The sequence below is a fragment of the Chaetodon trifascialis genome, chromosome 13 (assembly GCF_039877785.1).
Source record: "Chaetodon trifascialis isolate fChaTrf1 chromosome 13, fChaTrf1.hap1, whole genome shotgun sequence".
NCBI lineage: Eukaryota > Metazoa > Chordata > Actinopteri > Chaetodontiformes > Chaetodontidae > Chaetodon > Chaetodon trifascialis.
The window spans coordinates 12666262-12691678 of record NC_092068.1 but is presented as its reverse complement, the minus strand read 5'-3'; the positions used below and the strand labels follow the sequence as shown (position 1 = coordinate 12691678).

At 40.4% G+C, this 25417-nt stretch overlaps 1 protein-coding gene across 1 annotated transcript in view; it reads left to right on the top strand.

Annotated features, from left to right (window-relative positions):
* Positions 1 to 25417, top strand: part of col19a1 (collagen type XIX alpha 1 chain) — a 93000-nt gene that overhangs the window by 13772 nt on the left and 53811 nt on the right. Inside the window, 7 exon segments of the mRNA XM_070977388.1 lie at positions 2010 to 2054; positions 5541 to 5585; positions 14096 to 14149; positions 15925 to 15960; positions 17674 to 17703; positions 17808 to 17834; positions 18398 to 18451. Coding sequence (XP_070833489.1) covers positions 2010 to 2054; positions 5541 to 5585; positions 14096 to 14149; positions 15925 to 15960; positions 17674 to 17703; positions 17808 to 17834; positions 18398 to 18451 — 291 coding nt within the window.

The following is a 25417-nucleotide window of genomic DNA, read 5'->3' as shown; positions in this document are numbered from 1 at the left end:
TAGCTGAAATTGTCATGAAGTTAGTAGCTGGAACAGAATCATCATTCAGAGTGAGAGCAGCGGATACTTAAAGACAACAAAATGTCACTGATCATCGAGTGAAAATGTTTCCCATGTCTTGTGGGATTTGCAAATGTTCATATGCCACTACCACTTTTGAGCCATCTGTGCAGTATATCAGAAATGTCATGCTTTGACACTATTGTGTGTAATTGCTTTTCTCTTATTCACTCTGACCTTGTTGCGCATTAATCTGCCTGGAAAATTATAGTAGCAGTGCACTTCTGCAAAAGCATGTTTAATTCATATTGATCCCTAAATTTCCAAGGGACTTCCTGTGATTATTAAACGGTGCTGCACTCTTAGATTTACATTGAAAGGGGGTAACAAAGTCATAGCAAATACTGTTAATAAGGTAAGCTCATGAGACTTTCAATTACCAACATGAGAATCTCAATCTGTATGAGATTAAAAAGTAGTCAGAGTGTACTTATTAACAATTTAACTTGACTTTGTAGAGATTAATCAAAGACATCTGGGCAATTTAGAGCATTTAAAACACCCATAATGGGAAGTGCGGGCCAATCATCGTGACCTACACAGAGGGTTTCTTGGGAAAGTGTGTGTGGATTACTTTGGCTGTGTTACTCCACCAGAAAGTACTATCCCGCATTACAGTCAGAGTTTGATGGAGGATTCTAATGCACTGCAAAGGGATTAAACTGCTATGATTAATCCAGAATCCCTCAGGAAATTAAACAGATAAGGATTGGGTTATAAGAATGCAGCTTACTTGAAAGGAAATCCATTTTCTATGGCCTTGCACATAAACCCTGGTATTACTAGATTTACAGCTCCTGCATGTACGTGCAAAAGGAAAAAAAAACACAGGCATAATGGTGAAATTAAAACTTCTTCCCCTTTTACAATACCCTTAATTTGTTGTGCATCATTTACAACCCTCCTGCCCTTATGGCTTGTGTTTTCAATTAGTACCTTCTAATTCAATTTATAGCCGTTCTACCTCCAAAGTGAATAATTCCACAAATTTTATTCCAGTTTATTATTGCACTTATGCTGAATTTTGCGAAGCTGTCAAAACCTTGCATTGTTTCTAGTATATTTTCATATCACTGGTTGAATTGAACATCCAAATGAAGACTACTCTGAACGCATTGTGAACTACGGACATTCCCGTATGCATTTTATCGGAGGTTTATCTGTTCTTAATGAACGGCATCAGCAGCTGAAAATTTCTATTGTCTCATAAAAATCATTTAATTGCTGAGTCCAGGGAAAATATTATATCTTGCCACATGCTTCATATCTAGTCAATTGTTCACCTCACTAAAGACTGTGTTTTATACACATCAAATGCTAAGTATTCATAAAAGGTGGACTTGTAATGTGTCTAGAACAGTGGGCGGAATAATGGGTTCATAACCCGTGGAATAAAGATGGCATCTCAGTTATTGGGTTTGGCTACATTTTCTTGTATTTCTTAAACAAGTCTATTGAGTTCTACCAAACAGAGCTTGAAATGAAGATGTGACCATGAATGGACATCATGTTTAATTAGATTCTTAGCTTGCAGCAAGTTCCACGCTATCTTAATTTGTTGAATGACTATCTACCTCGATCTTCTCTCTCTTAACAGCATTGTGGACAATTTGTTCCCTTTCCTTTCCCATTCTGTTTTGTGTGCAGTTGTACCACAAAGACAAACACACTTTTTTCTCTTTCTTGCCATGTCCTGCCCTCTTTTTTTTTTAAATAATACAATTATTAAGATAATACAATGAACCTTAACAAGGTTCAGATTTGTGCTTTCCAGTTGTTGGGAAATAGTATCCGGCTCTGCAGCTGCTGAGCCACCATGTCAGCAAGAACTTGTGGAACAGCTGTAGGTGCAAGATCGCTGACAAAATGACAAGCCTTCATAAAGCTATTCACTAATGTGTGAACGAGAGACCTTTCACTAACTGTTCTGTGTGTTGTTTCTGTCACAGGGGGACACAGGGGAGGCCGGGTCTCAAGGAAACCCAGGACACAAGGTAGGCTCACTCATGAAACACCTTAAAAACCTTACCCTCAAAAGTCCCTGGTGCTGCTTTGCCCCTAAAGCTGTGATTAAAGCCGCAATTGGCATGAACTCGATTGTCAATGCTGTAAATTTTGTTATAGATTAAAATTGATTTTTGCTTTTACTGCATGGTTTTCATATCTAGCAAATAGCAGATGGCAATTTTTCTTTTAGTGATTTATGGAATCTGTCACTGCCCCTCTCTGAGATTATTTTCTAACACCATTGGATTGAATCATTGCCTGGCTTTGTGTTGACCCCATCACAGCAACACAGAAAACAAAGCAATCTCAAAATCAGATTAAACCAGCAAGTGGGTGCCTGGTTTGCGCAGGGTGAATGGTACCGCCACAGAGACAAAGTTCAGTCCCAAACAGCAGTGCTGCTGGTTTGGCCAGGCGCCCATTTGGACACAGTTGGCAGTATTCCTGGGTGGGAAGCCAGTAAGGGATCGTGTCCTTGTCGCTGCACTAGCAACTTCTACTAGATTGCTTGGCTGTCTGTGCTGAGGGGGGCTGAGATCTGAGTGCCAGTCTCAGTGACTCAGTTATGCTCTTCACTGCGGTGTGAAAAACAAATGGCTTGCATATGTTGCATAGGTGCATGTTTGAAGCAATATGTAACTGTCTACACCCTCCCCAGACCCATAGTGGGGCCACAGAGATTCCTGTGGAGTCAGATGTTTTAAATGGGGAGAGAAATACATATACTATCAGTTGAAGCTTTCAGTTTGTCATGTGTTTGTTTTGCAAATCACTGTTGCTGTGACAGAGCTGAGGAAATTGCCAGATTTCATGTCCTATCAGGAAATTACATTTTACTGGGATCACTATTTCATTGCTTGCTTACTGCTTTCTGTGATATTGCCATCAGTAAGATTGTGAAACCATCAAATGTAGTATCTTGGATGCCTGTGTTAAACTGGGGGTTGGGGGGCTGTCCAGTCACCAGGAACCACCACTTACTGTGATGCCAGTACTTGGCCGTTGTTTCCATGTTTTAAAGGAAGAACTTCTTGTACTACCACTGCATTTCGTTGTCTCTGTTCTGCACTTTGACGATGACAATAAAGTTGAATCTAATCTAAAAATATATTGAAAAGAGAGGGAGTGGGAATCTATTCTCTGCAAAATTAAGGAAGTACACAGAAAAAAAAAATCATATTTCATTACATCCCAGTGGTCAATTGTACTGTAGTTTATGCATCAGCAATAAATAGGATCATTCCTGGATGTGGAAGATGGCTTAATCCTGCACCTATATGCACTGAGGATGTTATGCTCACTGTGGGGTGACATTTTTGCCGATCAACCTTGATAGATGCAATATGGAATAACACTTAATGGCACAGCTCTCTCCACTTGTGCTTTCTGAGATGAGGTTCAGGAGCCAGCTAAAGCCGATTCGTTACACAACAGTGCACAAGAAAAGTCTACATCAAGAGCAGGACCAGCGGTATTGATATTGATATTGATGCTAATGCTGTTGGGAAATGTTTTGTAGTATTTTATACCTAATCTCAATTCCTTGTCAGTGATTCTTTTTCTGTTCCAGAAATGTTTCATGAAACCTGTTTAGTGTCCCAATCACAATGTATTTGGTTATATCATAATCATCATAAATAGCTGTCTTTCCAGTGATGTATTTTTGTGTATGTTGAAGCATCGCTTTAGAAAAGGTCGATGGAAACATCAAAATTCGGTTCACTCGAGGTGGTTTCTATCTTTTTTTTAAAAAGAGTGAAGGAGAGATTGAGGCATCCTTTTTGAATAAGTTCTGACATAGCGAACATTTAACTCACATAACTGATCAACTGTCTGCTCTGAGAGAAGCCAAAGAAGAAGAAGCTGTTTCCACTGTGGGAATATACCTGAAGGCGTCTATCAATTTTCTCTCATAGTTGGTGAAGGCGACTGGTTTTGTTTCTTATCGGTGGCTGACAAATAACTGGGCTTGTTCACGAGCCGTATTTCCTCTATCATGTGTAACATAGCCTAGTGTATTCACTATTTCAAATGTTCGCTTCAAATTTGCCTGACACTTAGATGGATACATGGCCAATGTGTCACTGTGTGTTCGTCATATTATAACACTGTTTTTTATAGATGTATGGACACATGTTCTGTTCAGTAGACACGCACACATTTTCAGGTTTTTTGGTAGCCACATTATGAGAGCAACAATTTCATGCAGCTGTCGATATGAGGGTGTCCATGGACACTATAATATGGCAGTTTGCTTGAGATTTATGGGCCAGCTGAGGTCATGAAAGTGTATAGGTTACACTCTTATAAGAGTTCCAAGACATCTCACACATTTCTGGCAGAGTGTGTGGAAAGTAGGGGTTGGGCAGCTTGAGAAGAATAAATGATCAAGAAGATATTTGTGGAAATAAGCCTCTAACAGCTTATTCCCTGACAACATATCAACATCAAAGAGCAAACAGCACAGAGTATCGCTGGGAATTTGGTATCTGGTTCCCAAAAGTGTTTTTGTATTGGTGTCATTGTGGAACATGTGTATGCTTCCTTGCTAAGCTCAGTTTGCTGTAAGCTGTAAGTGAGTTTTAGAGGTCGGGCTTTTGACTTTATGGCATCAATGAGCACAGGACAAAAAGTTCTAGACACTCTGACCCCCTTTAGCACAGTTTTATTTACACTGCATTTAGAAAGGATTTCTTTTTTATGTCCTGTCACCGTGGCACACGGTAGTACATGTGGTACACAATGGTGGCATCTGTGTCGACTCATTCTTCTAACCAGAACTCAAGAGCATGATCGAGCATGGTAGCATGATGCTAGCAGAAATCATACCAACACCACACTGTCCAACTGTACACAAGGAGTGTCTTGGTGCTTAAGTTTGCATGTTGATGAGGATAAAATTGTTTTCTTGAAGCTACTATAACTCCTTAATGCTTTATCTATAACTTTGTCTGCTTGTTCATACTGCAGTTTGACTACTTTGGTCTATTCTGTGGGGGCGGCTTGCTTTTCCTGATGCTTTCTTCATTTTTTTTTTTTTTTTTTTTAATCTCTTAATTTTTTTTTTTCCTTCACCAAATCGAGATAGAGACATAGGGTGTCATATGCTGTGTATTTTGTAAAGTTTCTTAAGGCAAATTTGTGCTTTGACATACTGGGCTATATAGATGAAACTGACCTGACTTGACTTAAGTGAGTTTATACAAATCGAAGTTTAGTGGTGGATGTGTGGATGAATGTGTCCCTCATCTTTTTTTATTGATCTCTGATCACAGATCATATCCTCCTTATTCTTGGTTCAGAATTTCATTAGTGTCTACTTGGTTCCAATAATACTTAACAGTAACGTGATATTAAAGCACGATGCCAAATTGTTTAGACTGACTGAGTGTAAAAGTGAAAGAAAACAGTAACGTGTGAACTTTTCAAGGGTTTTTCCTTTGCCTTTTTAACTTTAAATCTTGTGATTGCAGGGGGAACTTGGATCAGAAGGGCAAAAGGGAATCGATGGGGAGAAGGTAAGTACCACTATCTCCAGCAGACATATATTCCATACATAGCACATCAGCCAGATCTCGTTTCGTCAGGGAATCAATTCTTATAGGCTTTTCATTTTCTGTGTGATGCCCTGGGGGTAGGAGTGAAGAACACTTTCTGTGTGGCTGTTTTCAGGTGCCTGTCATATCTGAAGCAGATCTAAGTGTGTTCTAGTCCTCAATGTCCTTCTGCAGTGAAATTAATTGATATGTATGCTACCATAGGCTCGGCATACTAATGGCCTAAACTAATTTTTCAAATTACTCTGAGCCCCTTCTGTGTCATTTCAGGTCAAACTTTATTGCATGCTTTTAAATCTGGCTGCAGTGATGAAACTAATGTATGTAACATAAACCACAACAAGAACTATGAGCAAATGATTTTGAATGAAACTGAATGCTAATGCGGATGAAAGCGGAATTAATCCTTATTCTTCTTGGAGCAAATTAGTGCACATTCCTGTTAAGTGTTAGTTAAATCATGGGGTGTTTTATGTTGTACAGCATTTGTTTGCCTTCAGTGGCACAGTCTCAGGAGGTGGGAGCCGTGCAGATGGTCAGTTTAAAGTGGCTTAATAAAGGGACTTCTCGTCATCACCATTCACCACTTGAGCAGGCAAACAGCTGCCACAGAAATCAGCCTCCCTGCTGGACCTGCACTCTGACTGTAACTTTGAGAGAAATCAGAAAAGAAAACCAGGGATAAACAGAGTATTGAGCTACAGTATAACAGTGGTATTGGAAAACTATTTAGCAAGAGTAGGAAGGCAGCCTCTTAAAAATACACACAGAGTAAATTCACAGGAGAGTTTATAGAATAATCTCTGCATAAAGGTGTCAGAATATGGCAAAATAAATTGAGTAGAAATATCCTTTGCAGAGCATTGTGGTGTTTTTGATAAGAGGAAGTAGAGAATGGATAACTAAACCTTTAAATAATAACTTTCTAAGTGCAGTTTTGTACAGACCTCATTTATTTGATGCCTTCAGACAACTTGGATTATATTTATGCATTTTCCATCACTGTAGACAAACTGCTGTGATAAAGTGACATATGAAAATGTCATTCCTTTGTTTAGGAAACTCTACTCTGGCTGAATTTAATTAAAAATAAAACCGCAGAATTTGAAGCAGTGATTCTATCTTTATATGCGTTCAACAACAACAACATTGCAGTTGCTGGTGAAGAGTTGGAAAGACAGACAGCTCAGTGTTACTATACCTTTCATTCAAAAGACCAAGGAAGCTGGTCAGGAAGGGTTCTGACAGGATCGTTTCTGTACTTCCTGCTTGCTCTCCCTCTGCCACCAGCAGTATGTCCCTGAACTAGCCTGAGAAGGTTACCACGGATAAATGTAATTGTGCTGTAATCCAAAGTTCAACCATAAAAAGTAAAATTCAGGATGAAGAAAAGATTAAAAAAGCAAAGAAAAATAAACAGAATTGGCAGGTTATAAACTTGAGCATTAGTTTGTCTTCCCACAACCACCACGGCTCGCTTTGTTCCAAGGTAAGTAGCTACTGGCAGCTTGAAATGTCAATGATGTCATTTGTACATTTGCATATGAATGATAAGAAGTTTATTTACATAGAAATTTCAAGGAGAGCCAGACCACCAAACTGGAAATTAACTCCATCCACATCGAAGACACTGATTTGTAGTCATAATATTACACAAGCTATATTAATAATGTGAATGTATGTGATTCCTCGGATCAGGCTTTGTATGCTTTTGTCAGTGACTGCTGCTGGTGAAAGACTGACAGAGCTTGTGAGCAGCCCTTTTTTCTTTGCTCACTGGTTCATCCTGGGCTCCAGTTGACTGGACATCAGTGGTACATAAACTGGAAACAGCTGGAAACTTGTTCACTATGGAGAGACTGAGACTGTGTTGATAACCCTTTTCCAAGAAAAGCAGCTGCTCCACACTTATCTAGAACTCACCACTTGATGTCATTTGCATATCAGCACGCTGAATCCAGCCCTGTTTGGGGAGGGAGGGGTCTACAGTTACATTCTTCAGGCTTCAGTGCAAATCAGAATTAGCCATTTGTCAGCATAGCATTGTGGTCATATCAATCAATATCCATTCACCAATCAAAGTTATTCAGGCATCCATTCGGTCATTCATTTATGTGCAGGTAAAGGAACCCTCCAACATTTTGAGAATCACGCTTTTATGCTTTTGAGCCCGCAGTCAGATGACAAGATCGATATCAATTTCACCTCTATGTGTCCAGTACAAGGATGGGTGCGGGGCACAAATCTTTTTTCCTAGAAGGAAAGCTGACTCGATTTGAAAGCTGCAGAGCTGACTTGTTTTTGATCTTTGTGCATCCCTTGTGGGCACTTGGGCTTTCTTTGGCCACCCTCACTTGGCTTACCATGCATACCCTCCAGGGATTTATTATACTGTGCCCCACTTCCTTCAGTGATTTGAAACAAAGAAAAGTTGAGAAACAGAAACTACATTTGTGAAGCGTTGCTTCTAGCAACCTTGTTTGTCCAGAATTGCAGACATTCATTGTGGATGATCATGTATGGTTCAACATAGCTTAGCACAAAAACAGCCAGTCAAACTGAATCAAAAGTGAAAAATACACGCTTCCACATGGCTGTATCTTATTAGCTAGCAAACTACCTACCAATACATCCGAGAGTCACTTCATCTTCATGTCCTTGACCTGTCTGTCTCCACTAAATAACTGTAGAGTAGGTTATTAAAGCTTTTCTGCTGAAAACAGTCACCTGAACAGTTAAGTCATGGATGTAAAACCAGACAATGAGCTGATAGACTCTAAAACGCTCAGTAGAGTTTAGGGGAACTGCAAAAGTCGGCTGATATTCTCTGTTGGCTTGTCACCACAAGCAGCTTCTTTCACATACAGGTCATAAGGTATCCATTGTTAAGGTAAAATATTGATTGCAGCTGCTTTAAAATGAAGAAATTAAACAGAATTTGTCATTTTTACCCTCTGAGGTTTTTGGCGAATAATCCCAACAGCCATTTATCACATTTGACACAACACATTACTTTTCCTTGTTCGCACCCTTCTGGTAATTCTCTGGAAATCAAGAAAACCAAAGTTGGAACACAGTCTCCGTACCCTTGAAATTACACCACAAATCAAGCTGTGATGGGATGCTCATTATTCGTCTTTTCTGCAGCTATGCTGTTTTCTGTGATTGATTTGATCTGGTGACCTAACCCTTGTGCTTAATTTAGATTAATATAAAGGCGAGATATGGAATAAAAGATATGAGGTCACCTAGCCCCATGTCTCATCAGTAAGCATTGAGCCCTGCAGGATTAACGGGTTAAAAACAGTATCAGTGGATGAAGTTGAGCCTCATCAGCTAAATGAGACTGCCTGTTCTTAACCACTTAATCACCTTCAGTGACCAGTTGTTAGAATTTATTTGCAGAAGCTACACTGCAGATATTTGAACAGCAGAAGATGCAGGTTACTAACTTTGATTTGAAATAAATTAAAAACTTCTACGTTCCTCGAGTAAACTTGCTAGATGATTTCACTTAACCTATTTACCGTGACTACCAGACTCTATTACCCGATCTGTCCCTTTACTGCAATTAGCTCATATTCCATTTTTAAAGCTAGTATGTTATTTAAGGCTGGAGTAGACACCTGAGAAGGCAGAATTCTATGTATGAGCATGTGATCTGGTATCGTTTTCCAGATACACGTCCTATGGGACAGAAGGAGTGCACAACTTGTTATCTCGTGGGTAATCCAAGTTACATTTGTGGTTACATGATGTTCACTTGAAGAGTGAAGTGTCATAGAAAAAGAAGTCCAGTAGCTCTGATAGAACATGATATCCTCTGCACTAGAGGATCTCCGACACCGAACTGTACTCTGCCTTTTGTTTCCCTTAAACAACTGCCCTTTGTTTCGCTTGATAAATGATATTTATTCATAGAGTGTAGTCGACATGCTAATAAGTTATTTTTTAAGTGCTCAGTGTCAGTGTGATTAGTCTTATAGCACACTGTACATGGTGGTGTATCGCTGAGCAAATGGAAAGTCACAACAGGCATTTCCTGCTGTAACCTCCCTGGCATTTGTAGGCCGGCACTCGAGATATCCGTGTTACTTAGAGATCCTGTTCCACGGAGCTTTAAAGGCCTGTCATTCAGTATACAACATTTCCCCACCAGAATGTTCTGAATACTTCATACATCTATACGATTTTAATTTAGCCTCTCCCCAATAGGCCAAACCCAGTTTGTGATGATTAAATTGTGCACAGTAACTAAAGCTTGCAATTACTCTGACCTGCACTGACCTGCAGCTGCTATAGTTGGTAAAAGGTATAAGTAAACGTAATTAGACTGCATTTGTGCATCCCCGCTTCTCTGGCTCTGTTTATTTTACTTGCTTTAGTTGTCTGGAGCTGGGGAGTTGCCAGATTGTCTTGTGGCCCCACCGCTACAGGAGTGACGAGACACAGTGGTGTGTGTAATTAGCAGGCAAGTGTACACAGCTCCCCACAGTGTTCTGACCTCGTGCTGCAGGAACGACAGCCGCACAGCCAGCGCCAGCCTATTCCCAGCCCCCTCTCCCTCCTTCATCCCTCCCTAAAAATGCAACAAAGCCCACAGCTTGCAACAGAAGCTAACAATATATCCAGCCCCTCTAGTCTACATCTCCCTCCATGTCACTGTGCGCCTGAATTGGGCCTATGGGCTCACAACTGAGTCCATTAGACAGAAGGGCAGCATCTTAACTAGGCTACAGTGTGGAAGGTGGGATGATAAAAAGAAAGAGAAGAAGAAAAAAAAGAAAGTCCCTTAAGGGGTCATTAGATGTTTCCGACTTCATAGATGGGACCCTTTTGACAATCATCAACATACATCATAATTGAATAATTTAGTGTTGGGGCTAAAACAGTGTCATTTTGAGTTATTGCTTTGCTAACAACTACATTTAGCCATTTTGCTTAAGGAATCCTTTATTTCGACTTGGTTTACAGTATATTTCTAGTAATACTACCTAGTTTTTGAAATTCAAATCACCATATTACAAAACATAAGCTTCCCAGAAATTCTTTGCAGCTATCGCACGTGTGTATATGTGGATGCTATAAACATATATATAGTCTTCTATAGGTAAGTAGTATGTCATTATTTTCAGTGGCAGCGTTTAGGATATTGTGACATTTAACATAATTCAACCCCACTTTCTACACTAGCTGATGTAGGCATTTAGTTTTATTTATCCATTATCTTCAATATCTGCTCTCCCAAAGGGGATAGTTGTTAAACTGAATCCTTCGTTTGTTATGTGAGAACCAAATAATGAATTAATTAACACGGCATATTATTAAAACAGCATAAGATCCTCTTTCTCTTTTTGTTTCTTTCTCAAAAATGATCCCATTAAATCTTTTTGATAAAAAAAAAACGAAGCAGTCGTTTGTTACCTGATATTAAATAGAAAAAAATAGAGTGAGCATATTCAAACCAGCAGCTCTGAATGAATTCACAAAGCATGTAAGAAAATTACACAATTAGAGTGAAGATTGGCTTATTGCTTATGTTCATTTTGTGTGTGTCTGTGATTTAATGCAGTATGTGCAAGAATGCCAAAAACCTCAGCCAAAAAAAGTGAGCTCTCACTTCCATCGGTTGCCATTATGTACATTACTGTAGACACATCCAGATGTTGTGCAGTTCCACAGGTCCCATCACTGTCGACACAGGAATTATCTGAATAATCCCAGTTGAGCCAAGTTTTTAACAAAAAGTGCTTTTTTTTCTTTGCTAAAGGATCTCACGTCATACTAAATTAACAGCCACAAACACAAAAGTGAGCATCACTGAGTGTGAGCTGAGAGTGCGCTGTTAGCATTTGGCAAACTTGATGAATCCTGAATCTTTTATGTAAAACTGCTTTGTGTGCTGTTGTAATTAAAATATTTACCAGCAGGAAACATTTTTTTTGTGGCAAACAGATTAGCCGCAACAGTCGCAGAGCTCACTGTAACACCGGGTGTGCGATTCAATATATGGTGAGAGAGTGACTTTTTGATTGACTGAGCTTCTGACTGACCTGAATTTGGTTTCTGATAAGGACGTGTGCCACGGGAAAAATAACTCACGACCTTGCACAATTCCAGTTACATTATTCAGTTTGCATCATGGCAGTTCCCTGTCAACTCTTCTGTAAACATATTGTCTTGTGTCTGCAGTCTGCAGGGGAAGATGGTGGGGAGGGCAAGTTCATTTTGCAACAGTAATGTAAAACATTACCTTAAATATTTATGAGTTATAACAAAAAACCTACATAGTGATGGTATTCTTTGCTAACTGTGTAGTAGCTTTGGCGATTCGTTTTGAGACGGTCCAATGTAATACAGAGCCCACTAATTTAAGATTAGATTATTTGAATTTCCTCTGTTTTCCATGCTCATTTCAGGTGAATTACAAGCATATAAATACAAACAACACAAAAAGCATATAGTGAGAGAGACTGTGTCATAAAACATGGCAATATATAGTTTCAGTTTAAATGTACAGAGTTACTGTAACTGCTAGAGATGGATACTGGTCTTTGTGCTGAAGCAGTGGTTCCCAAACAATGTGCAGCATCACACTAGTGTGCTGTGAGGCAAGTCCAGGTGTGCTGTGGGATTTTGTGACGACCTTATATTGCTACTGCAATACGCAACATAAGCCAGTCAGGGTTTCTTCAGGAGTGACTTCTGAGTTGTCTTTGGTGTTGTAATTGTAAACTGCTGTTTTGTTGTGCGGACATTGTTGCACCATGTGATGCAGCTCTCTATCAGTTCTCTGTACCTTTCTGTAAAAATAGTCTTTAAGTGAAGACAGCATGCTTCTACCTGGAAATTATTGACTAAGATCATACATGTCATACATTTTATTATTACACTCTTTTGTATATACTTGCTGTTTTTTACCTAATTCTATCTTTTACTGTGCTGCTGTAAATTGGAATTTCCCCTTGCGGGACAAATAAAGGTATATTAAATTGAATTGAATTGAATTGAATTGAATTGAATTGAATTGAATTGAATTGAATTGAATTGATGTCAATATAGTGATCAAATACACTTGTACATCGTACTTTGCACATGCCTTTTATTAAATTCATTCAAAGACTTCACTACATATGATGTGGTGGTGGTGTGGTTTTAGAAATGTGAAATGTAGAAATTTGCCCTTAGCTCACAGCCACAAAGCTGTGAATGGGAGCAAATGTCAGCCGTGTGATGACTGTAAAGGATCACAATAAGAAAACATGTACAGGATCCATTTCACTGAGACAATGAGACAAAACGTCCTTATTACGAAAACGATTGAAAAATTCTCACAAAACTAATCAAATACTCCTCCACAGTTGATAGAACCTGAAGTTGTTTACGTCCTTGTTATCAGATGAGCCTCGTGCTCGTTCGTTTCTGCCACAGCTCTGGTAATAAGTGCTTCTGGATCCCCTTGTGTCAGATTGCCCCAGTAAAGTGGTTAGGCTGTCAATTTAAATAAAGAATTGGGCTCTCATGTACAGCTATGAGACAGCTGCCCTATTATTCACGGTGTGCGTGGGCTGAGGGCCCACATAAAGTGATACAATCTGATAAAATCATGTCACCATGAGTGCAACTTATAGGAAAGTTGTATTAGCCGGTGTTACCATAGGGGCAATTATTTTACACCAGTATTACCGCGGCTTCTGTTTTCTGAATGGCAGTGTTTAATATGAGGCTTGCAGGGAATAGGCAATGAATTAGTCACGTTTCTGGTGGAGCCAGACGTAATGTGATAAAGGTAGGTAATCATCTTCTGCAGATATATAATTCACTATTAATAGCCTTTCTGACTCTAAATTTAACCATGACAAATTATTGTATTTCTGAGTCATTTTACAGGCCGCTCACACTCCCCATCTTTCCTCTTCCCCCCCTAACCTATTTCAATGAGTTGCTGCTACTGGCCCAAATGTGTCACACCTAACAAGGCTTGCTGCAAATTTAGCCTGTCAATATGTGTCAAGCCTCATTCATCAGCTATCATCCTTTATCTCAGCTGTCCTTCTTTCACATTTCACCACCGAGAGGCTTGACTTTGCCCTGAGCTCGTGCAGTTCACTTCCACCCCCAGGTCCTCTGCTTCAAGGTGTAAAAGCAATGACAGTCACAGTCCTTGCTAAACCTGAATGCAGCGAGGGAAAACAGAGAAGGTGTTGGGGGTAGACACTGTGTGACCAGCTGATTGTACATCTCTCAGCAGACTTCGGGTACAGGCGGTGCCTAATGATTGACATTATCTGCTCTTTTCTCACTGACTGGTTGTGACAGGCATGAGAATCTCACACCTGCATGAGATACTTGTCTACTGAGTGTCAACATACTGACATACAGTAACACATGTTGGCTTTTTTTATTTTTTTAAACCATCATTTGCCCTAAAATGAAATATATTTCAATATATTGTATATTTTTGTTCCCAGGGTCTGAAAGGTGACCCAGGGCCAGTTGGTCCAGTTGGTCCTAAAGGAAACAAAGTGAGTGACTCTGCCATACGTGCTGGCCTGGACAAAATTGCACCGTAATTGTTTTCGATTTTGTTTTTTTAATGAAAATAGATACTTTGGGGGGATCTACTTGACTTTCATGAGCTGTAATCCCAGTCTCAATAACCGGTTCGCCCATCTGTTTGAAGTGCTGCGATGATTGCTACTCCGAACATGGCCAGCTGAAGAATATGGTTATTGCTATCATGACTTAGCAAGACCTTACTGATGGTCACATAGAGTAGCTTTTATCCCAGCTTAGAGAAAATGTTCCACACAGTATATTTGCAGAGTATTTGGATATTCATAGGGATAGCTGTTTGTAATGAACATACACAACAAAATCCCTTTATCTTGCCCTCTCTAAACAGTTTTTTTATGGAGCTAAAGCTCTCAGCAAAAATGTGGATTGCATACTATTGCCTTCTTGTTTGAGGACTCTTCACAGAGACTCTTGATTTAGAATATATTTGATATTTGGTCTCATATATTACAAACAGATGTGTAGGTATGTCCTGTACACTAGGCTATGACTGGTTTCGTAAGCCTGGGATATAAGACAAGCTGGAAGCGATGCAGAGTTTGATGCAAAACCGTGTTCTTATCTGCAGCCCCTTTATGGTCGATTCACTGACATCACTGACATGAATTAGATTAACTCTTGTTGCAATGCAGAAAATATTGGTCTTTTTAAAGTTTTTCTTTTCTTTTCATCCCACAGTGGGATTATTTTCCATGTATGAGATGAAATGTTTTTCCTGTAATTAGTTGCCATCTCTCCCGCTCTTTTATTTTTCCTCCCATATTGGGGCCTTTTTTTTGCTGTTGTTGTTGTTGTTGTCTTTTGGAAGAACTCACCACATAATTGTAGGTGCAACGCTCTGTCTGCCAGCCTTGAAGTTATAATGAGGTCTGTGTGTTTCTGTGAAGACAACAGAGAATCACAGGGTATTTTATCCTATTTTCCGGATGGGAGGGTGGGGGTGGGGGTGGAGAGAACGTTTGTTTGTATTGAAACTGACAGAGGGAGGCAGATTTGGAAGCATAAAGTAATGAGTCCCCTGAATATCCCATAGCAGGCATATTTAAGCTGTGACATTCATTTAGACAACAAAATGGATATAAACTACAAGCCCCCCTCTTTTTTTCCGTTTCATCCACATCTGATAAAAGGGTATTGCGAGTTGTAAAGTCCACTGATTCTCAAATCAGTGCTTTATGAAGTACTATTGGGTTTGTGGTGAAAGGGGAGAGAACTGCAAAAATACTGGACAGTGATATATGAGTTTTATCTGAAAAGACAAAAAAGAAAAAAAAAACAAGAGAGGCGGTAAAAAGTGTGTGAGATCATTGCTTACATTGGGTTATGCTGTTGTCAAAAGACATCCACTTCTTTCCTTATATGACTTTTTGTGACTGCCTGTATGTCACAGTCACCAAACAATGTTATCATACCTGTCTATTGTTAATACTGCAAAGCTTTTACATGATATAGTATGGCTGTGTTTATTTTAAGGCCTGTCACATTTAATAGCACCAGCCCACCTGCCAGTTGTCCGAACGTGTGAAAGTCATCAGACAGGCTTCATTTCAAGACATACTGTAAATACCATTAATGGTCCTCTATAGCCCATATGTGTCTTATGTTACTTGACCTTCTGGGCTGCATGTTTAAAAGTAAAAAATGTATTGTATTGATTTAGCCTTAGGCAAGATGTTATCGACTGAAGTTAGGGGTTTTCACTGATTGATATCTTCCTTCACAGGGGGATGTGGGTCTGCCTGGAGCTGCTGGGCTGCCTGTAAGTTCACACTGTTTCATTTACATCTCATTATGCTATCTCTATATGTAAGGACATTCAAAGAGCTACAAATGTTGAAATGTACTCATGCGGGTGTGACCTGAAATGGCTGGACAGCTCTGTAAATATCACAGCCTTTTGGCTGACCAGGCACTACACACAGTGTTAAAACATCTGGCCCACAGAGATGGAAAGTGAGGCACTCAGGTGAGCATTGTGTGTGTCACATTACCATCTCCTGGGAATGGGTCAAACAAGGAGCAGATAGACAGGGCTCAGTGGGCATCCTCACTTGGGCCAAAAAGGATAGGCATGAGCAGCCAGGCAGAGACGAACGGGGCTCCGAGCCCTGCGGTGTGGGTGGAGGCTGACAGGTAGTCACCGGCTGTATCCTACATGGGTGAGACATGCACTTATTGGGTTGGTGGCTGTCCCTGAAGACTCCTTCCATTTACAGACACCCATGAAGAACTACACCACGCTTTATACATTTCGATCTCATAATTGGACCGGCTGCACTAGTGTTGTCTCTGTGGTCTTGTAAATTCCAGAGGACAGAGAACATAACCCACAAATGTACTCATTCCAGTGTACACACAAACTGAGGGGACATATGTCAGCACACAGCAGATATATGTATTTGCAGACACTTGCATAGTCACCTATCAACACACACAGTGAATGTGTGGGCAGGGATGCAAACACACAGCCTCTCAATGCATTGCGACCAGGGAGTTGACGGCTACTGGAGATTAAAGGTATACTGCGGGTGGTTAGCTAATTACATACACATCATAATGGGATCAACTTGCCAGTTTTCATCAGCACTGGAGTGATACAAAACCTGTGTCCCACTGCCTCTGGTTGCCCCTTTGATGTCACCAAAGTGCCCACAGAGCACTGCTGCCATCCATTAACTATTCTGTAATGCAAATTTTGCATTCATAAGGACAAACAAAATAACAGTCTGTCACTGACTACGAACATGGCTTTAGCAAACTTTCTTACATCACGCCAGTAAATTGGTTGGTGAGCGTGAACAGAAAATGTTGGGAGGAAGTAGTATGGACACGCTGCGAGAGGATTTGCATTGTATTGCTTTTTACCCAAGGTCAAAATCTGTGCTCACAACAAAAGATGTACCATTGTACATCTGTAATCGCAAAAGCACTGCAGGGAGATGGAGACATGTTTTATTTAGGGTGTCACAGGTCAGAGCTACCACTCTTTCATAGATACAGCTGCAAATATCTTAACCTCCTTGTTAAATAGTTTTTTGTTGTAATTGTTGTTGTTTGTTCTTTGCCTGAGGCCTCTGACTGAAGAAGAAGACGTGCGTTGTGAATGTCCATTTCTGCAGCTGTTTCCAAGAAAAGTCAACAGTGTTTGACTTTTGGATGCCAATTGAAACAGGACACCAATTATTTGGCTTGTATTTGAAAGCTGAGATGTTTTATGTGGCCTTGTGTCCTTTCTGTGGCCCAGTGGATAGACAACTGTCTGCCCTTTCCTGACAATGGCCAGCAGGGTGTCTGGGGACTTGTAATAGTCATGCCCTAACTTCTCTGCAGGTCATGGCAGCCAAGGATAATTACCTCATGACCAATTGTGTTGCTTGCCTGTAAATGGCAAACGTGTATTGCTATACCGTATATGAATTGTGTGAGTCATGTTTTCTTACTGAATTACATGTTTTCATTGTTTGATTCCCAGGCTGACAAAGAGTGTCTCAAAGGCGATCAGGTACTTTAATTCTGTTAATATTGTTTTCACTGAAAATATCTGAACAATGCATATTCTTTACATTGTGCTGTCGCTTTGCTTAATTCTGTATTTGCCACATACAGGGCCCTCAAGGGGACAAAGGAGAGAAGGTAAGAAATGAATCACAACATCTAAGTGTAGTATCTCATTTTAATCTGTGTTTCTTGTCGGACAAAGTGCACAGAACATGCTCTCAAGCAATCACACACAACTGTTACGTTCAACAAGCAATTACTGAAGCACCATAAGCATATCCTTGCACAAGAACTTCAAAACAAGATCAGTCAGCATACCTTAGCATACCGTAATTAACTTAAGATACTGTGTAGAATAATGGAATGAAGCTCTGATCAACCGAGGCTGCAAATTGCCTATTAAGGGGATTTTGAGAAGTCGCCTAGAAACTGTTCATGAGTAAGAACGGGAAACTGCAGCTGTGCTTTCTCCCTTCTATCTATTCATGCAATTTTAAACGAAGCTAATGCTGTGTTTCCTATCATTGCAAATAAGCCCACTAGTTATCCACTGGTCTGCTGAGAACATGTGGCACAAACATCTGTCTGCATCAGTTTTTTTTTTTTTTCTACAAGAAGCAAGTCATAATCACTTCCTGAAATCCCAAATGCACATGAATGTAGCACCCAATTCACTATGATACATGTCCTTTCCGCAGGGATCGGCTGGGGTGCCAGGTCAGGCAGGGGAACCAGGCAAAGAGGGCAAAAGGGTGAGTAAACAGAAACAGTCCACCGGTTGTGTGGCCTGGTTAGTGGTTGCATTGAATGTGAGGACTTGGCCTCAGGAAAGGCCAAACAGCAGCTGACTGGCTGTTGTTGTTTTGGGGAGGTGAAGATGATCTGTGGGCCTGTAAAGAGAGAAGGGGAGGTGTGGGCCTGTTGTATGACAATTAATGAATGGGCCTCATGGTCAAGGGGTCATGCACACTCACAGTATGACTGGCAGCACACATGGTTAAGTCCCACTGGGTGACTGTGGTGGACAGTATTCAGTTTCCTACGTGGCCAGCTTGATTTGGGATAGAGACAATGTCCATGACTGAATAGGCTGAGACATTGCACCACATGTATTTATTCCTCACCTCTGACTGTGATAGCTGTGGGTAAGAATACATGTGTCAGGATGCCTCCCTAATACCTTATATTAAGGTACACATATTGACCATTAAGTAAGTACTTATTAGTATGCAAATTAGTATCATATTGTGCTCTTTATAAGTCATTGTAAAGCACTTATTAATGCCTTACTCTGGGGGTTAGGGGGTTAGCGTTATTAAGAAAATGTACAGCAGCTTCCTTACTTACTATCAATAAGCAGTAATTAGGGGGTTATTGAGGGAAAACTCTTTAGTTAATAGTCTAGTAGTTGCAGACTGAAGCATTAGTAAGTGTTTTATAATGACTATTACATTTTCTTCCATTAATATGCATGCTATAAGCAGCTAGTTCATAGTGAGTATGTGTACCTTATTATAAAGTGTTACCATCAAGATTTGTTCTGTAAATCAAAAGTATCTTCTTGTTTTCAAAGCTTTGTAAAATAAAACTCAGTTTATTATATTTAAGTACTTCAGATTCGAGTATGGTGTCCTGGCAAACATTCTAACACTGAGTTGGGCTGAGATTGCCTAACAGCAAGAATGTTATTGCTCCTTGACATCACAGCTGAAATGCAGCGTTCAAGGACAGGTGGAGAGAGTGTCCTTTTGTGTCCCGCTTAATTGACTTGGCGTGAATACCTACGCCTGTGACACTGGGATCAAAATAGGCTCTTCAGTGTTCTGCTGTTTGTCTTAACAGAGAGTGGTCATAAAACAGCAAGAAAGCATTTGGCCCCACTACAGCAAACTATGAAATATATAGCAGGTTGAGCTGTCGAGCACCCATAAGTAGGTCAGGCAAATGTTCTTTTCAGATTCAGCAAGAGCCGAGATGATGCACAATACTCGAGACATCTGGACACAAGCATCTCAAGAATTCCACCCTTGTGCATGTGTGCGTGAATACATTCAGACTCAAAACTTGTTCCAATAACATTAACAATTTATGACTTATCATCTTTTGTATTTCTCAATGGATCATTTTCCACAATGCAAAGAAGTAACAGAGTCTGTTTTCAGGGAACGTCTTCACGGTCAGCAGAAGTGAGCTCAGAGGCTGGTGCAGATGTTTTTTCGGCGCTGTTGTCTCTCTACCTCATTAGTTAGGTGTTATATTCTGACTTAAGGAGGATGGAGCGTCAAAGGGACCGAGTGTCAGAGGCATCAATTATGCTGTGCACTTTTCTTGTGGAATACAGTTTTATGATGAATCTTTCAATCATAATTGGTTTTGAGGAAATAGAAAGCCGCTCTGCGTTTGATGTTGTGGCTTCTTGGTTTTCCTATACCCGTTAAGATTTCTTGCACTAGCTGCGTCTTTGAAGATTTTGTAGGTAAAACTGCCTCAGGGCTGTCAACTGGTCACTTCAGACTTTCTGCTGTTGTTGTTGCTGAAGACACCGATCTGATCTATTAATACCCTGTCTTTGATGACTGGCTGACTTCATGGTGGCTGTTAATGTACTAAGGTTTCTGCTTATTCTTAGCTCTGGGAGTCACATGTGGCCTCAAAGTTGTTGACCAACCTGTGTTTCTGCAGTTTGACAGCCTATTTTAGGGAGGTGGACGTGTATCATTATCAGGGGCTAGCTAGTGGCCAGCTGATACAGCAAGAGACTCTCACCCAATTAGCAACTCTTGCCCAAGCTTGCAACTCATTGGTTTCACAAAGAGCCATGGCTGCTGTACAAATGATGCAGAATATCTTGACGTAGACTGACCACTATGCAACCTTCATATAATCGCCGGGAGAGGAAAGCTTTCACAAGGCCTTAGATTCAAGCCAGACCATCTTTCACACTGTCTACTTCAATTTATTGTTGAGGAAAATACAACCACTCTAAGCTATTTAGATTTACTTCAAGGAGATGTGGAGGACATTGTAGCGGGGAGAAAGGAATGATGCCATTTGCACTGATCCTTCTCTGAAGCTTAAAGCAACATATGCAAGAGAGAATATCAAGGGCAGCTACCCAACCCCCTTCTGTGACCCCATGTCTAACATTCACAGAATCTTGATTTTATCTTATTACCTTGATGGATGACTAGTTCACTCACGGTGGAGGTAAGGGCCAGTCCAACCATCTCTAGGAATTTATGGGAATGTATTGCCCCCACATTACACATTGCCATTAATAGTAATGTGAATGGCTTGGTTTTATCTATTATGGATGGCATTGACACGGAATGGCAGGCAAAGAGTAGGACTTTGGGATTCAGTGGCACATTACAGCAGATCAAAAAAAGGAAGATGGGGAGCACCAGTAAAAAGGACATGTCCCCCTCACTAACTGTGGTGTGCTAAAATTTTCATCAGGCGCTGTAATGATGTGCTAAGCTCTGTGTTGTCATTGTAGACTGGCCCTGTCCTACACAGGTTGAGGCGGTGAAAGACATGCATGCTGAAGGGAACAACCTTGGAATTTTAGAGTTTCCAGTGGTCGTTTGTAAGCCGAGTATTAGATATGCTCACACAGCATGCAGTGCAGAGAGGCGCCTGCCCGATAAGCCATCTACATATGTGAGGGACTGTATGATAAAAGTCTTGTGTGCATACAAGAGTGATGATGGATTTGGTGGCAGAAAGCAAAAGCACCAGATGACATAATTTTGCATGCTCAATATAGTACTGGAAACCTACGCTTGGTCAATGCACACTGCTTCATGAAAGCCAAAATATACAGGAACGCCACGGCAAGCTTGTTTTATTCATGTCGTGCCAAGTCTTCCCAGCATACTCTGCTTTGGTAGTTGGCACAAGGCTGTGAGTGGGTTCAGTGCAGACATGGGTTCATATTTCTATAGTAGTAGGTTCCTGTGGATTAATAAATAATCACCTTAAGAAATCCCCCATTACAAGGTGGGTCTTGGAGTTTTAATCCGCCATATTAAGCCTTATTAGCTGTATAAATGTACCTGTATAGAAAAATAAGTCCCTTATAAATATAAGTCACTGACAAATGCAGTGTTGATTCCCTTGGCTACGTAATAATGGACTGGCTCTTGTTCTAATTAAAGGTTTCATGACCTCATAAGCGTTATAAATAGATTTTTCTGTACATAGACTTTTTCTCTTGATTAACAATGCGTTGTTTTCTTTGATGCATTTTTCAGAATGCGAATAATGTAAATGCAAAGCATTTGAAATCCCCTTTAATCAACTGAGGGCTTCTACCATATCAAGGATCCTTTGTGCCCTGCTTTGGAAAATGGACAGATGTGCTGCACAGTGTTTGTTCTTATTACACATAGATTTGCTAGTGCAGAGATGATGAAACTCCAGCAAGCCCTCGAGGAAGCAGAACAGTGCAACTGCTCTGTCTACGGATGTGTTCTCTTCAAATGAATTATGCAATGGAGATCCTTTTACTGATTTATTTATTTATTTATTTATTTATTCATTCATTTATTTGAATCTGGTTAGTTGGTTATTTATTTAGCTATTTTGCTTTGAGAGTGAATTAGTTGGCACAGTTGTTGCACCTCATGTAGTAAGCATGTAGGTGTTTTTTTGTTGTGTAAGAGGTGAAGAGATTTCTGTAATCTTTGATGCTGCAAAGAATTTACCATCAGGTAAAAGGTGACATTCTCAGCTGACTACCTTTGCATTGTCTCTAATATCTCTCTTCTGTAAAATTACTTCCGTTTCTCATAGAAATACTCATCTGCATACCTCAGCCTCATGGGTGGATGACATTATGCCACATGAGATGCCTACCTCATATGTCAAGGAGATAAGAGAGCACAAAAGTCACAATAAAGGTGAAAAGGCCTTGAGAGCTAGATGTGGAGGGAAAAGCCATTAAAAGAGAGACTTTTAATCTGTCAGGAATCATTTTCTCACTAAATAATGCAACGTGCCACATCACATGGTACGAACTGTTAAAGGACCAGTGTGTAGGATTTAGTGGCATCTGGCGGTGAGGTTACAGATTGCAACCATCTGAATCCCCCTCACCTCATCCCTCCCTCTCCAAGCATGTAGGAGCACCTACAGTTGCCACTGAAAACACAAAAGGCCCTTCTTAGAGCCAGTGTTGGGTTTGTGCCCTCTGGGCTGCTGTAGAACACGGCAGTGCAACACAGTGGACTCAGTGGAAGAGGACCCACACCTACTGTAGCAATAATGAGCTCATTCTAAAAGATACTAAACAGAAACACAACAATTCTTAGTTTCAAGTGATTATACATTAATAGAAACATCATTAGGAATATTATATTCCATTTCTGCCAAGGGATCCGCCTGAATCCTGCACACTGGACCTTTCATAACTGGTGAAGAAACATTAGAGAGTGGAGCTCTAAGATATGACTTTGATTTTACTACCAGGCTATTCCTCCTATGCTGAATCAGCTCCCCCCTCTCAGCATTTGTGTAAGAGACCCGCTGTGGTCACTAATTACAGTGTCTGACAAATCATTCATTATTTATTTCCAAGTCATGTTCTTACATCTGTTCACTTTACGCTGTGGTTATTAGACTGTAAAAATATTCTTTATGTTAATGTTTTTCACAAGATACGTTTATAGATGCAGGTTCCTCTAATAGTGTCTGTGTTTAACGCCTTTATATTCTGTGACAGTGGACATGCAGCAGCACAGAGTCTCATATCAGTGTACTTCTTGTTTACCCACAAGTGCGTATCAGTAAAGTCATGCGATCCTTATGCCGGAAGTCAAATGAAACCAGAGAACATCTTTGGTATAAACATGATATTCACTCGCTGGTTGTTGGGTATGAAGACAGTTTCTCAATAAGGAGACTCTCCTCCAGTTATATGGGAGATATAGCTACTTGTAAAATAATATGTGTCTCTATCTCAGAACTTCAGCTGCTGTCAGAACACGTTCGACAGCTGTCATCACTTCGAATCATGTGATAGCACAGTCCCAGATCAATGTGTGTCAGTAATTGTAGCGCAGACACACTTTCAGATCTTCACTTGTGTCAAAAATTTGAAACAATGTAACCACCGTCTACAACAGCTGCCGCACGCTTTAAAGTGGCGTGGATGTGATCTGTCAAAGCAGTTGAAAAGATCATCTGTCATGTATTTGCTTGGCAACTGGACGGGTCCACATTTCCAAAGAAGAGGCAGGTAATTGCTGTCTTTTGGAAGCGGTCCTGGTGTTTACGTTTTCCATTCAAGCCCTGTGCTGAATGACTGAGACAGCTGTCTATAAGTCCTGACCAACGGTGCAGGCATATTTTCCTCCTTCGCCCTTGTGCTAACACATGTGCCTACTTGATTCTATTGTAATGTTTTCTCTCAAACAAGGGGACACCTGTATAATCTTGCACTTGTGTCATTTTCTCTGCTACCAACATTTTCTCAAAGCAAAGAGCGCACGTGTGTTTGCTTGACTAGGCCATTTTTCAAAATGCACGCATGTCTGGACAGGATGGAGCAAGGAATCCTTTTAACGGGGCACCAATACTGTACTGGTACTGTCATGTCATGTTGAATGGCATGTTGCAGGAGGTCAAAACATTAGTGTCATTTTAGATACAATAACATTAATCTGCTTTAAAACTAAATCTATGTATCCTCATGCCGCAGTCAATAGCTTTTGTCATTTAACCTAATTTGGTCTGAAAAAGTACGGCGTTCTCTGAAAGCCAAATGCATGCTGTAACTGGAATTTAGATGCCTCTCCTCTACAGGGCCGAGCAAATGTTGTTTTGAGATAATTGAGCCACCACAGTGTATATAATATTCATATTATATCCAATGGACTTGGCTCAGGTTCATTTGGATCAGCCTGTGTGTCTGCAGAGACCAATGCAGGCAGTGACAGTGATAGGGGAAGGAGTTATGGTTGGGTTTGTGGGGACTGGAACATTTGGCAGCGGTTTTCTGCTCCATAGGTGGAGACAGACATGAACAGCGACGCAAGTGTAACAGACTGTTGACCTCTACCAGAGCACCCGCAGGGCGAGATTATTAAGTAACGAGTCCCTGGTGAGAATACCAGCCTTGCTGCCAGAAGTTCTCCATGGGAGGCTGCTGCTGATTTGGGTGATACAGTAAATGCGTAAAATTACAGCAGCTATTTGATTGGAGCTTTTTGTTGTCCAGTGTAGCACACAGCCAACATGATAAATTCATCTCTCCCGCAAGGCTTTTGTAAAAGGAGCCTGCATACAAGCTACATTTCTGTATTAGATTCACATTTATTTTTGAGTTTGATCTGATATGCCACTGATCTGTTTACTATACATAATGTATTTTACATGGGTGAAAAATAAACTATGGCTGCATGTAAATTGTAATTGTAAATTTAAATTGAGGCTGCCTTTTCCAGCAGGGATGTGTCACCTTGATACATTTCACACATCTGTAGTCATTTTGTGCTACATCTTAGAAAGCTATTTAAGAATAATTACAAAGTGGAGTGAAAATGAAATGAGGTGTAACTCAATGTAACATATATTACAATAAACGCAGCAGAGCTCCTATATTTAACCACTGACACACAGTTGGTGATCATAGTGACAGTCTGTGTCTTTAAAGCAGTGTTTAAATACAGTAGCGTGATGTAGATATGTAGTTACAGATTTGGCCCGACCCGTTG